At 40.1% G+C, this 13255-nt stretch overlaps 1 protein-coding gene across 1 annotated transcript in view; it reads right to left on the bottom strand.

Moving 5' to 3' along the window:
- Window positions 1–13255, bottom strand: part of DNAH6 (dynein axonemal heavy chain 6) — a 233817-nt gene that overhangs the window by 138727 nt on the left and 81835 nt on the right. The window contains exons 24-30 of the mRNA XM_025994437.2: window positions 10541–10760; window positions 7482–7646; window positions 7284–7397; window positions 5620–5745; window positions 5381–5536; window positions 4686–4847; window positions 943–1080 (exon numbers count right to left, since the gene is read on the bottom strand). Of these exons, the coding sequence (XP_025850222.2) occupies window positions 943–1080; window positions 4686–4847; window positions 5381–5536; window positions 5620–5745; window positions 7284–7397; window positions 7482–7646; window positions 10541–10760 (1081 nt within the window). The remainder of the gene's footprint in view (window positions 1–942; window positions 1081–4685; window positions 4848–5380; window positions 5537–5619; window positions 5746–7283; window positions 7398–7481; window positions 7647–10540; window positions 10761–13255) is intronic.

Genomic DNA, 13255 nt, shown 5'->3' with positions numbered 1-13255 from the left:
TTATATCTTGGTTTGTGGTGTTCCCAGAAATATTTTTTAATTTCTTTGAATCCTTTTCATCTGTAACTTGGAAAACTGCCTTCTACTTCATGTAGGTTTGGTTTGAAAATGAAATAAATGTAAAGTACAATGCCTGGCACAATTAAGTGACTCATTAAAGTTCAATTTCTGCTTTCTTTTTACTTGTTCTGTAATTTGCTTTTTTGTAGAAGTGATGATCAAAAATTTAACAACTCTTTAGCAGGGCACCTTCCAGTGAAAATGCCTCTGTCTCTAGAGCTACAGCTGGGTCCAGAGTCCCCCTTGCTACACCAGGATCCAGCAAAGGTCTGGTGCTCTTTAAAAGGGGACATGGTAGTGGTAGAGGACTCAATAGGGACTCAGGGCAGTGAGTATTTAAATATTAAACAACTGGCAAGCTTGTTCTGGTTTGTATAGATTGAGAAACAAGGTCCCCTTGGGTGCTGTAGGGCTCTTCTCTCATTTTCCTACCAGCATGAGGCTGAGCCTGGGGGCCATGATGGCAGTAGAGTCCAGAAGAGGTACAGTAGAGAAACCTAACAGAGAAATAAATGTCAAAGGCCAGAAAAGTGCAGAGGGAAATAGGAGGTGGAGGGACAGGGATGGTGTGTAAGTGGATGTATATGTGCATGTGTGTGTTGGGAGTGGGAAGCACAGAGCTCCTTGAGGGCAGGACTGAGTCTCACCATCTCTGTATCTCCAGGTCCCCACACAGTGTCTGATGTATGGTTGTTTCTGTGTTACCTGGATGAGGAATTAATTTACTCAATTAAGTCTTATTGTGGTAGAACTCACCAATTACACTGGAAAGGTGAGTAGATATGGTACAGCTAGCACTGTTCTTCCTAAAATGCAACATGCTATCACTTGGTTACAGACTTAAGAAATGCTACCTTCCTGGACAATTGTCCTATAGCTTACCTTTGCAGCTTTGGCATTCCTAATAGTAATGAGTTGCTGTGCAATGACCGACAAAACTTCTATGTCAATTCGATTAAATTCATCAAAGCAACACCAGGCCCCTGACTGTGCCAGACCGCTGAAGAAGCGCCCCATCATCTGAAATCAGAATAATGCTATTCAACTTTGTGTTGCAAAGCTGAACTCCTTCAAAAGTTAAATTCTGAGTAGAAATATTAAAAAGAGGTAGTATCTGCAAATAAGCAATAGTTTTTCTTCTTCTGGATGTCTGGAGTATGGCCAGATAATTTGCATTTCTAACAAGTTGCCAGGTGGTGATAATGCTGTTGATCCAGAGTTAACACTTTGAGAACCACTTGGTTCTTGGCTTCTCAAAGTGAACCACTAAGAGTTGACATCACCCAGGGGGTTTTAAAATACAAAATTTCAGGCCCTCCCCAGAATTAGAATAGGCACTAAAATGAGATCTTCAGGTGATTTACAAGCACAGTAAAGCTGGAAAAACACTGCTTTAGAAGAAGAAAGCTAAAAAGACATAGAAAAACAACCCATTAATCCTGAAGCTTAGAATATGTTCCTTTATTGTTTTCTTAAAGTTTTTATTTAAATTCCAGTTAGTTAATAGTGTAATATTAGTTTCAGGTGTAGGATTTAGTAATTCAACACTTCCATGCAATACCCAGTGCTCATCATTCCTTCATCCTCATCACCTATTTCACCCATCCCCTCAACCATCTTCCCTCTGGTGACCATCAGTTTGTTCTCTATGGTTAAGAGTCTGTTTCTTGGTTTTCTTCTCTCTCTCTCTCTCTCTGTTTCCCTTTTGCTCATTTGTTTTGTTTCTTAAATCCCACATATGAGTGAAATCATATGGTATTTGTCTTGGAATGTGTTCCTTTGAATGGTAGAGTGTTCATGATGTATGTATTGATTCTTTTCTATTTCCATTATTCCATTAAATTCCATTATGAATCATCTATGATATTATAAGTGCTATATAATGGGTTTACAGTTTTATATTCATCCCCAGACAAAGCAAAGAAGGCATAATTATAGTTATAGAACAGTACAACTTTATATACCTTGACATAGTAAGACAAAATTATATAAACTAACAAAAATTAGGAAGCGAAGTTGGAACAGAAAGTTGGAAGGTCATACCTAATAAAATCTTGATTTCATAAGTTGGCAGATAATGTCCAAAATTGATATATACAAATAAAGTAATAGACACAAGTTCTTAGAGATAATAGCAATCACCAGAAGAAGTAAAAACAATCAGAAACCTGGTCTCTTGGGATCCCTGGGTGGCGCAGCGGTTTGGCGCCTGCCTTTGGCCCAGGGCGCGATCCTGGAGACCCGGGATCGAATCCCATGTCGGGCTCCTGGTGCATGGAGCCTGCTTCTCCCTCTGCCTGTGTCTCTGCCTCTCTCTCTCTCTCTCTCTCTCTCTCTGTGTGTGTGACTATCATAAATAAATAAAAAAAAAAAAAAGAAAGAAAGAAACCTGGTCTCTGGAGAGTGGAACTGGGTGATGTGAATAGGGGAAAAAATCTGTTATTTTTAACTTTGGATCCTTCTGTACAGTTAAAATTTTTCTACATGTAGATATTTCTTTAATTTAATTATTTTTTAAAGATTTATTTATTTATTTTAGAGTGAGAGAGGGAGAGAAAGAACAAGTGGGAGGGAAATGGAGAGAAAATCCCAAGTAGACTTCATGGTCAGTGCAGAGCCTGATGTGGGGCTCAATCTCATGACCCTGAGATCATGACCTGAGCTGAAACCAAAAGTCAGACACTTAACTGACTGTGCCACCCAGGTGCCCTCATATTAAATTTTAAAAGGTTAGTGTAATAAACCCTTATGGAACAAGGTAGAGTATAAATAAGAACAAATAAATACTTAAATTTCTTATCACTGAATGTAACGGGTACTTCAGAGGTCATCAAACGACAGACCACAGCCATATCTGGCCTGACACCTGTTTTGTGAATGGAATTTTAATGGATCACAGCCATGCTCATTTATAATGTATTACATTTACACATTGTACATGGATGCTTTCATACCACAACAGCAGAAAGAACTGACAAGTTGCAAGCCTAAGATATTTACCACTTGGCATTTTCCTAAAAGTTTGCGGATCCCTACTCTAGAGTCTAAGAAGTCAATCACGTAGATGTACCCTGTGGCTTTAAATGTCACAACGGTATACACCATGCCTTTGGAAATGCACAGCTCCCAGGACTGTCTGAGCCTAAGTGATGACTAGCTAATCATTAAAAGATGGATTTGAGTGTATAAATTCAAATTTTGATGTGAGAAGCTCAAAAACAACCAAAATTATTATGGCCAAAATAAAAAAATCACCACTATCATAAAACTTGATGTACCTCTGCTGAGATGAGATAACTTAATAGTGATGGGAGCAGATCCCCATAAATGTGAGATGTTAGGGAGTATCAATTCTTCCAGAGATTGCCGACAGCAGTTTCCCATATTCTTTCCTGTGTGTACCCAGAGGCTGTCTTTGCCACCTGCTCTGGATGGAGAAGGGTCACATTTCCTGATTACTTCTCTCAAGATTTTCTGGTTTCTTGTTCCTCACTTGTTCTACTCCTGTGAAATAACTTACTGTCTGTGTTGCCCTTCCATTGTTTTTTGTTTATTAAAAAAAAGCATTATTTTTTATTAATAAAAAAAAGACATTCCCATTGACATCTTTTTTTCTCCTAGATTTTAAAAATGGAGCAGGGTCTTACAGAAAGTCCCATGAAACACCAATTTCTGAAGAAGCTTCTGAAAAGTAAGTATGATTTACTCTGTAAGAATAAATGAATTTCAATTTACTTGAACAATTTAAATGATTATTTTCTAAATTTGGGCGTTATATAGGCATTGACGTAACTTTCAGAAAAATGAGACTGTCAGCTCTGTGGGTTAGTGGCCAAAAGGCACCCATGGTCAAAATATCCCAGATTTGGTGAATTAAATAAAGCTAAAGAGGTTTCCTAACTGTGAGACTTCATAAAGTGTTTAATATGCTACTTTGTGTTATGAAAACCTAGAAGGGGAATAAGGCATGGGGGTCCTGTGACCAAAAACTTTGAGAACTACTATACTAAAAAATCTTACCATGAATTCTCACCTCCTACCTATTTCATTTTCTTTCTTTCTTTTTTTAAAAAAAATATTTTATTTATTCATTCATGAGAGGCACACAGAGAGAGGCAGAGACATAGGCAGAGAAAGATGCAGGCTTCCTACAGGGAGCCCAATGTGGCACTTGATCCCAAGACCCCAGGATCACAACCTGAGCCAAAGGCAGATGCTCAACCACTGAGCTACCTAGGTGCCCCCTATTTCATTTTCAGTACACAACTCTTTGAATTGCTCATCTCTTCCTGTAAGCATGTTCCTTATTCCAAGATTTCCCTATTATATCTTGTATCTCATTTCACTTCTTTCTACTCAGTGACATGAACAGATTTTTAATTTTGCCTCCATTTGGTAGACCGCCCAATGGCCTTGATTCCTACCTAGACCACTCAGCCCACTTTGTGTTGACTTTTTTCCCTTGCTCTATTTAACCCACTTTGACTATCCCTTGCCCTACTAGTTTCCCCTTGCTTGCCATCAGCCCTTCTCTCCTTTTTTTTTTTTTTTTTTTGTCAGGCCATGTTGCAAGTGAGAAAGCCCATAAAGCACTTAATGTTAGTGTTCAGAGGCTGGGACTGTACCTTGTAGTCCAAACCATCGGAGCAGTTGAAGACCACACACTGGATGGCAAGAGCCTTAGCTAGGTCTTTGGTTGTCTCTGTTTTTCCAGTGCCAGCAGGACCAGCTGGCGCACCTCCCAGATCAAGCTGCAACGCTCCCATGAGGCAAAGGTAACAGCGATCCTGGAGAAGTGCATAAATTGTCATTACTGAAGGGAGCTGACTCAAGCCACATATTTATAAGTCCCTTCCTTTGTACAGGAGGAGGGTCATTATTTTCTATGAAAGGTTTTACAGCAATTGAAATATACTCAAAGATCCAGGCACATGATTAATGATGCAAATCTCTGCTTCACAAAGATGGATTCATAGCAAATCCTTTGAAGAGTTAAGGTTAGATGGAACTTTTCAAGACTATTTTATTTATTTATTTATTTATTTATTTATTTATTTATTTATTTATTATTTTTCAAGACTATGTTTAAAAAAGATTTTATTTATTCATTTGAGAGATAGGGAGTGAGAGAGAGCACAAGCAGGGGCAGAGGGACAGGGAGAGGGAGAAGCAGACTTTCCTGGTGAGCAGGGAGCCTGATGCGAAGGGTCAGTGCCAGGACCCCGAGATCACCACCAACCCAGCCACGCAGGTGCCCCTTTTTAAGACTATTTTAAGAAAGCATTTGTATCACTCTTAACCTCAGTCATCAGTAACTTACCGTGAGAGGAGTAATAACTAATCTTGGGCATGCACCCAAATACTCGTAGCCATAAGTGTACTGAGAGAGTGCCATCCTAGCTACACAATTATCCAAATCTATATCCCAATAATAGCGCAGTTGTCTCTGCCAGTCAAAGGAATCGACTTCCTCTACCTAAATGAGTGACAACAATGATACATATATTAGGTACATTAATTTCAGGAAGAAAAATATGATTTTACTTAAATATAAGTTACCTTGGCTTGAACAAGTTCAGTGACTATGTCTCTTGCATGTACATCAATAGTAATTAAGGCAGTTATGATGTTTCTATGTAATTTTGGAAGACTGCCTCGAACTATCACTGCCAGGGCATTTAATCTCTACAAATCAAAAAAAGAAAAATTGTCATTATTAATTTTAAAAAATCAGCTTACATATCTATTTTTTTACTATTTTTTCTGTTTCTTACTATTAAATTTGGATTTGAAATTTGTCAAAACTAATCTTAAGAATCTATAATTCTGTGACCAAACAGGACAAAACTTTAACTTACTTAATTCCTAGATGACTTCTATGAAGTACATACTATCTTTTTCCTCATTTTACACTAGAGAAAAACTAAAGATCTGAGAGGGTAAGTAACTTGGTGGCAGTCACAGTTATGAAGTGACAAAACCTCGAGGAAAGCCCATGCTCTTAACTACGTGATGATGTCTCTAGAGAAGACTGTTCTCCCTAAAAATTAAATATGATTAAGGAGGCACTCCTCATTTTCAGGGGTAGTTTTTCCATTGATAATCAGAAAACCTGAGCATTTTAAATAAGCTAATAATTGACTGAATGAGAGCATTTTTGGACAGATTGTGCTCCCAATTTTCACCTAAATGACTCAATCTTTTTTGTTTTAAAAGAATTAAAAAAATTTTTTTTTAATTTTAGAGAGAGAGTGCGCAAGAGCACATGGTAGGGAGAGGGGAGGAGCAGAGGGGGAGAGAGAAGGAGGGGGAAAGAATTCCAGGCTGACTACTTGCTGAGCGCTGAGCTGGATCTCATGACCCTGAGGCCATGACCTGAGCCAAAACCAAGAGTTGGATGCTTAACTGACTGAGCCACCCCGGTGCCCCAAGGTTCAATCTTTTTCAAAGGAGGGCAGTGTCTTTGAAGCCTTGAGCTGCTATGCTGAATTTTCGCTCATGCTGACCTTAATCAGGGACCACCTCTACACAGAGGTCAAGGGAACTTTCCATATAGAGTCTTTTCTCTCCTCTGTGGCTTTGTGACATGAAATTCTAAGAGGTCCTCAAGAGATAGTGTTCTCTCAACTGAAGAGGGTTGTTCCTTTCCGTTTCTGTTTCAAAGATGATTTTTAAAACATGCAGCTTTGCTTGGAAATAGAATTAAATTTGGAATTAAAGATTAGGCATAGCTGTAAAATGGCATTTCCGAACTATAGGTTAAAAATTCTTGAAGAATGGTATTTGGATTCAGTAATTTATTGCTTCATTGGCTGCCTCAGGATTCTCTAGAATAGTAGAAAAGCACATCTTGAGCCTAAGAATAGAAATGACACAAGTCCTGGCGTTTTCCTGAATTGAATAAATGTCTGTGAGAGATATTCAAGACCTACTAAACACAGTCTCCTTAAATGTAGGAAGCCATTATAATCTTGAGATTTTCCTCTTTAAATTGTCTTTTCCTCCTATTTTAATGTCTTATAAATACTTAAAAAATATCAAGGTAGTATCCTTAAGAAAACCTGAGCATAAATGGTTTTAGTAAGAACCCCAAAGCTTTCTAAGTCATGTCAGAGCATTAAAAGTTCTTTGCATTAACCATACCAAAAAAACCCCCAAACGACCCACTAACGAGACCATCCTGTACAGCAATATGTTCAATGTCACCTTGTTAAAAATCTCACCTCAAAGTTTACTTTCTCAAAATCTGCCAGGGCCTCTATGTGATTACCACCTTCTCTTTCCAAACACTCAGTCAAATCACGGCACCACATGATCTGAGAAATGGTCAGGATCACCTGCATGGAAACATCATCCTTAAATGTGCGATGCATCTCACCAAAAACGGATTCAGAGGTGGAAATTTAAGGAGTGTAAGTTACTTGAGAAGGGTGGCCAGCAATCACCCAGTGTGTCCTTGGTTTCGCCTGATAGTCAGCGATGGCAGCTTTGCACAGGCGACGCAGAGACACGAACATGGCTTCTTCCACTTTACCAAGCCATTCCTCCACATTGCCCCGGGCCTTCAAGCCTTTTCCTAAGCTAACCTAGAAGATAATCAGAGCAATGACAACATGTTCCGTGTGGGACCTGCCAGCCATATATCCTCTGTGCTTCTACAACAGAACCCTGAAACACTGAAGCCTAACCACAAATACTAGAACCTTCTATTGATATCCCACTCTACAGATCTCTCCTTACTCCCTCTTTTTTTTTTTTTTTTTAACTGCTTCTCTTTGGAGCCAAATTCCTGAAAAAAGGAGTATATATGACTGACTACATGAATTCCTTCACTTTCTTTTCCTACTTACTGCCATTTGATTTTTGTCCCTAACTGTTCCTCTAAACCTGTTAAGGTCATTAAGGTTACCAATGTTCTTTCAACTGTCAAGTCCAATTGATGCTTTTCAGTCCTCATATTTATTTCTTGGACTTCCAGTGACCTGACTGCCCTGCTTGCCTGGGTGTCTGTTCTTCTTTCACCCTCCTTTTAACTTTCATGTTTTCCCTGGATACTAGCCATGGTCCTCCCTTTTCTCTGCTTCTGCACTAGTGATGGGTGAATTCCTTTGCAAAAGGGCCAATTCAGGACAAGTAAAATGTTTACAGGTTTCTACCACTCCCATGAACACATCTCTTGCTCTAACTGTACTGAAATCCTTGGCATTTCCCCACACGTTTCCTCTGTATGGAATGTTCTCCCTCCTATGTCTATGTTCCACCTTCTTTGGCTGCCTGTGTGTGTGTGTGTGTGTGTGTGTGTGTGTGTGTGTGTGAGAGAGAGAGAGAGAGAGAGAGAGAGAAAGAGAGAGAAAGAGAGAGAAAGAGAGAGAGAGAGAGAGAGAGAGAGAGAAGTGTACAGGGAGGAGAAGGGGGGCGTAGAGAGAGAGAGAGGGAGAGAGATTCTTCTCTGTGAAGTCCTGTGGGTCTCCATAGGAGAATGCATTCACTTGCTTGGTGTTTACTATATACTAGGCATTGTGCAGTGTCCTGGAGACACCACTGCCAGCAGTGACAACTACCACTTTCATAGCACCCACTGGATACAGTTCTAAGTAATCTACATAATGTACTACTTGAAAATCCTCAGTATCTCATTAATCAGGCACTATTACTATTCTTCATTTTATAGATGAGGTTAAAAGATAGGACTTGAATCCAGGTGGCTCGACAGTAGAACTGGCAGTCTTAACCAGTTCACTCTTCTGCCTCTTGCGGAGAGTTGTAAGGCATTAATGTAAGGCATTAAGGCCTCCAGTTATCTCTACTCTGTTCCCAAGAATAAAGCATGTACTTCTGTCATTGCATTTACTATGGTACTTCTTTTTTTTTTTTTTTAAGATTTTATTTATTTATTCATGACAGACAGAGAGAGAGAGAGAGGCAGAGACACAGGCAGAGAGAGAATTAGGCTCCATGCTCCATGCAGGGAGCCTGACATGGGACTCAGTCCCAGGTCTCCAGGATCACAACCCCGCTGAAGGTGGCGCTAAACCGCTGTGCCACTGGGGCTGCCCAACTGTGGTTCTTCTTCTTCTTCTTCTTCTTCTTTTTTTTGAATGTTAAAGTATGTTTCTTTTTATTTTTTTAATTTCTTTTTATTTTTTATTTTTTATTGGAGTTCAATTTGCCAACATATAGCATAACACCCAGTGCTCATCCCATCAAGTGCCCCCTTAGTGCCTGTCACCCAGTGACCCCAACCCCCCGCCCACCTCCCCTTCCACTACCCGGTTCATTTCCTAGAGTTAGGAGTCTCTCATGTGTTGTCCTCCTCTCTGATATTTCCCACTCATCTTCTCTCCTTTCCCCTTTATTGCCTTTCACTATTTTTTTTTCTTTGTGAAATTTTATTTTATTTATTTTTTTAAATAATAAATTTATTTTTTATTGGTGTTCAATTTGTCAACATACAGAATAACACCCAGTGCTCATCCCATCAAGTGCCCCCCTCAGTGCCCGTCACCCATTCACCCCCACCCCCTCGCCCTCCTTCCCTTCCACCACCCCTAGTTCGTTTCCCAGAGTTAGGAGTCTTTATGTTCTGTCTCCCTTTCTGATATTTCCTACCCATTTATTCTCCCTTCCCTTCTATTCCCTTTCACTATTTTTTATATTCCCCAAATGAATGAGACCATATAATATTTGTCCTTTTCCGATTGACTTATTTCACTGCGCAGTTCCATCTGCGTTGAAGCAAATGGTGGGTATTTGTTGTTTATAATGGCTGAGTAATATTCCACTGTATACATATGCCATATCTTCTTTATCCATTCATCTTTTAATGGACACCAAAGCTCCTTCCACAGTTTGGCTATTGTGGACATTGCTGCTATAAACATTGGGGTGCAGGTGTTCAGGCATTTTACTGCATCTGTATCTTTGGGGTAAATCCCAGCAGTGCAATTGCTGGGTTTGTAGGGCAGGTCTATTTTTAACTCTTTGAGGAACCTCCACACAGTTTTCCAGAGTGGCTGTACCAGTTCACATTCTCAACTGTGTTCGTTTGTTTGTTTGTTTGTTTGTTTGTTTCTTTCTTATTTATTTATTTATTTATTTATTTATTTTAGACACACACACACACAGAGGCAGAGACACAGGCAGAGGGAGAAGCAGGCCCCATGCCAGGAGCCCAACATGGGACTCGATCCTGGGACTCCAGGATTGCACCCTGGGCCAAAGGCAGGCGCCAAACCGCTGAGCCACCCAGGGATCCCCCCAACCGTGGTACTTCTTAAACATTTGTTTGACCATATCTCCACTAGACCTCTTTGTGGCCAAGAATTTCATCTTGGTTATCTCTGAAACTGCTGAGCCCACAGAGTGCGATGCCGTAGCCCTTGATGAATGCTTTAGAGTGACAAAGAGGAAACTTCTACCCTTAACCCTAGAATGGCAACAAAGCTTCCCTGTAAAGAATTATAAACAAAAAGCACCTCACCCGTTCTCCTTCTGGTGATAGCATCGCTAAAATATCATTAGTGTAAACCTTTTCTGGCTCTCCTTCCACACCAGGAATTTTTCCTTCAGTAGGAGGCATGAGAGCAAATTCAAGCTTTGAAATGGAGTCAAAGCATTTCCGTAAGTGTGGCTGCACAGCTTGGGGATTTCGTGTTTGGGCCAGAATCTCCAGAAGTTCATCATTTGACAAGAAGTAAAATCTGGATTAAAGAAAATACTTAAAATGTAACTTGAAAGTGAAGGAAAGCCTTATGTAGACATGAAAGATATATCTCTTTCTCAGTCACTGATTTCTTGAACCTCCAACCTACTGGTCCTGGATTTTGGGGAGACCACATGTCTCTAAATACAATTGCTATAGAGATGGATATTGCTAGTGTGGATGCATCTCAGACATCTAGAATTAGTGTCTGATACATATAATTTTTTTCAAAAAATTATAGAAAATGCTAGCTCTTGCCATGACACTGATTTGTTCTAGAGTGAAGATATGTTAGTTTTCCCTAGAATCTAGCCTTAACACCTTACACCTACCTGCTTTCAACACCTAATGTGTTGGGTAGGTGGATAGGTGGTTAGAGGAGCTTTATTTGGGTCTGTGAATATCCACATGTGGGCCATGCTGGTGTAATCTGCATGGGATTTTCTGTGATCTTGCCCACCAGGGCCGTTTGGAGACATGAAGACACTGTAGGAAAAGAATTGGGGAAGGGGCCTGTGTGGGTGCTGAGGGATGAGGGAGAGGGATAAGGGCCTGGCCAGAGAAGACACTTCACTTCTGGATCTTCACTATGAGAGATCCCTAGGTTTTGGAGGGAATGAATGGTAAAGAGCCCATGACAGTCCCCATGTCGAAGAGACAGGGCCAGATATGCACCAGCCCAGTCAGGCTGCTCTGCTGCCTTGCCTCTCTTCTCCTTGCCCCAAACCTAGAGTCTCAGAAACCTAATAGGAGAGGGGAGGGTTGATTTACCATATACCCTCATCAACACTAAAGCCTTTAGACCTGCAACAGACCTGGGCAGGGAAAGAGGAAGCTTTCACTTTAAAAGAAGTTTAGAGTTTGATTATTAAAGATCATTTATAGGGTTGAGGTGACAAGATGTGTTTGTTTTTATTATTTGAGAATGACCAGAAAATTCAGAGGTCTGCTCAAAATTTTGTCCAGCGGCAGGAAGAAACCAGCTCCCAGCAGGGAATGCAAAGACAGTTATTAGTTAGAAATAAAGATGCTACTGGTTGGACTCTTATAAGTCCTGCTTCTTTACCATCCAGTAATAATTAATTTGTGCCCATGCTTCTTTTTAAACTAAAGAAACAGATAACTATGAAGATTGGACCATGAGCCCTGTGAAATCTGGAACAGTACTGTATTCATCTTGTATCCCCAGAAGCTAACTTGGTCTGCAGCTCACCGTATGTCTTCATTAAGGTCTGCAGGGTGAAACCAATACCACATAGGGCCTCCTGACATAATACACGTAGCAGACCCAGTTTATGTAGTTCTAAGCAAAAGAACAAATAAAAGCTGAAGCTTTTCGCTTTTAATATCATAGGTAAACTGTTTCCAGTTTTCTTGCCAGTACTCCAAGAGATGTGCTCAAGAATGTCTAAAGCAGCACAAAGCCAAAACCTAGACTTTATTTATTTATTTATTTATTTATTTATTTATTTATTTATGAGAGACATACAGAGAGAGGCAGAGACATACTCAGAAGGAGAAGCAGGCTCCATGCAGGAAGCCCAATGTGAACCCAATCCCAGGACCCGGGATCACGACCTGAGCCAAAGGCAGATGCTCAACAACTGAGCCACCCAGGCTTCCCAACACTGATATATTAATTAATAGAAAGAGAATGTGGGGAGGGGCGAAGGAAGAGGAAGAGAGAATCTCCATCAGGTGCCCGGCTGAGTGTGAACCCTGAGATCATGACCTGAGCCTAAACCAAGAGTTGGACACTTAACTGACTGAGCCATCCAGGCCCCCTGAATTTCATTTTATATTCTTTGAGATAATGTTTATAAATCTTCCAAAAGACACAAAGAAATCAAAAGTAGTATATAGATTTTCTCCGGCTTTGGGAGACTCAAATTGGGAACCACTGATTTAAGAGTAAAACAGACAAAAGGCACATTCCAAACCTCAGATTCTTCTACCTTTCTCCATGTCACCTGAATGATGTTTTAGTGTAAGATTTGTGTGTATTCTTTAAAGCCTGACCACTTCTGTGAAAACTCAACCAAATCTTCCGGGTCTTGGATTTCTCATGTACACACATACCCTGTCCTGGTACCCAGCGATAACCTCTCTTGACCAAGTAACCCAGATATGGACCTAACCCTGGCTGCCACAGTGTTTTTCCTAGGACAGACCTTAATTAATGGCCACTCCTTAACAACAAACAGGAAAATACCAGGAAAGACGATCCATTTTGCCAATATTGTCTGTGTTATAGTACAATGTGCCCTAATGACTGAAGTTGGGATCATTGGCTAACATCAAGTAGTTTATTCTGGTGTTATATAATTATATTATAATGGTTTATTTACCTGACTATCCACCTGTTAACCATGAGCCCCGTTAGGGCAGGGATCCAGTCTTGTTCTTTGTATCTTTAGCTCTGAGCATAACATTTAGTATGTTTTTGGAATAAAGAGATGAGTAAAAAATTTCATTTGGAGTTTGTGAAATGAT

Source organism: Vulpes vulpes, chromosome 8 (assembly GCF_048418805.1).
Source record: "Vulpes vulpes isolate BD-2025 chromosome 8, VulVul3, whole genome shotgun sequence".
Taxonomy (NCBI): Eukaryota; Metazoa; Chordata; class Mammalia; order Carnivora; family Canidae; genus Vulpes; species Vulpes vulpes.
Note: the sequence above shows the minus strand (reverse complement) of the source record. Positions and strands in the feature narration are given on the sequence as shown.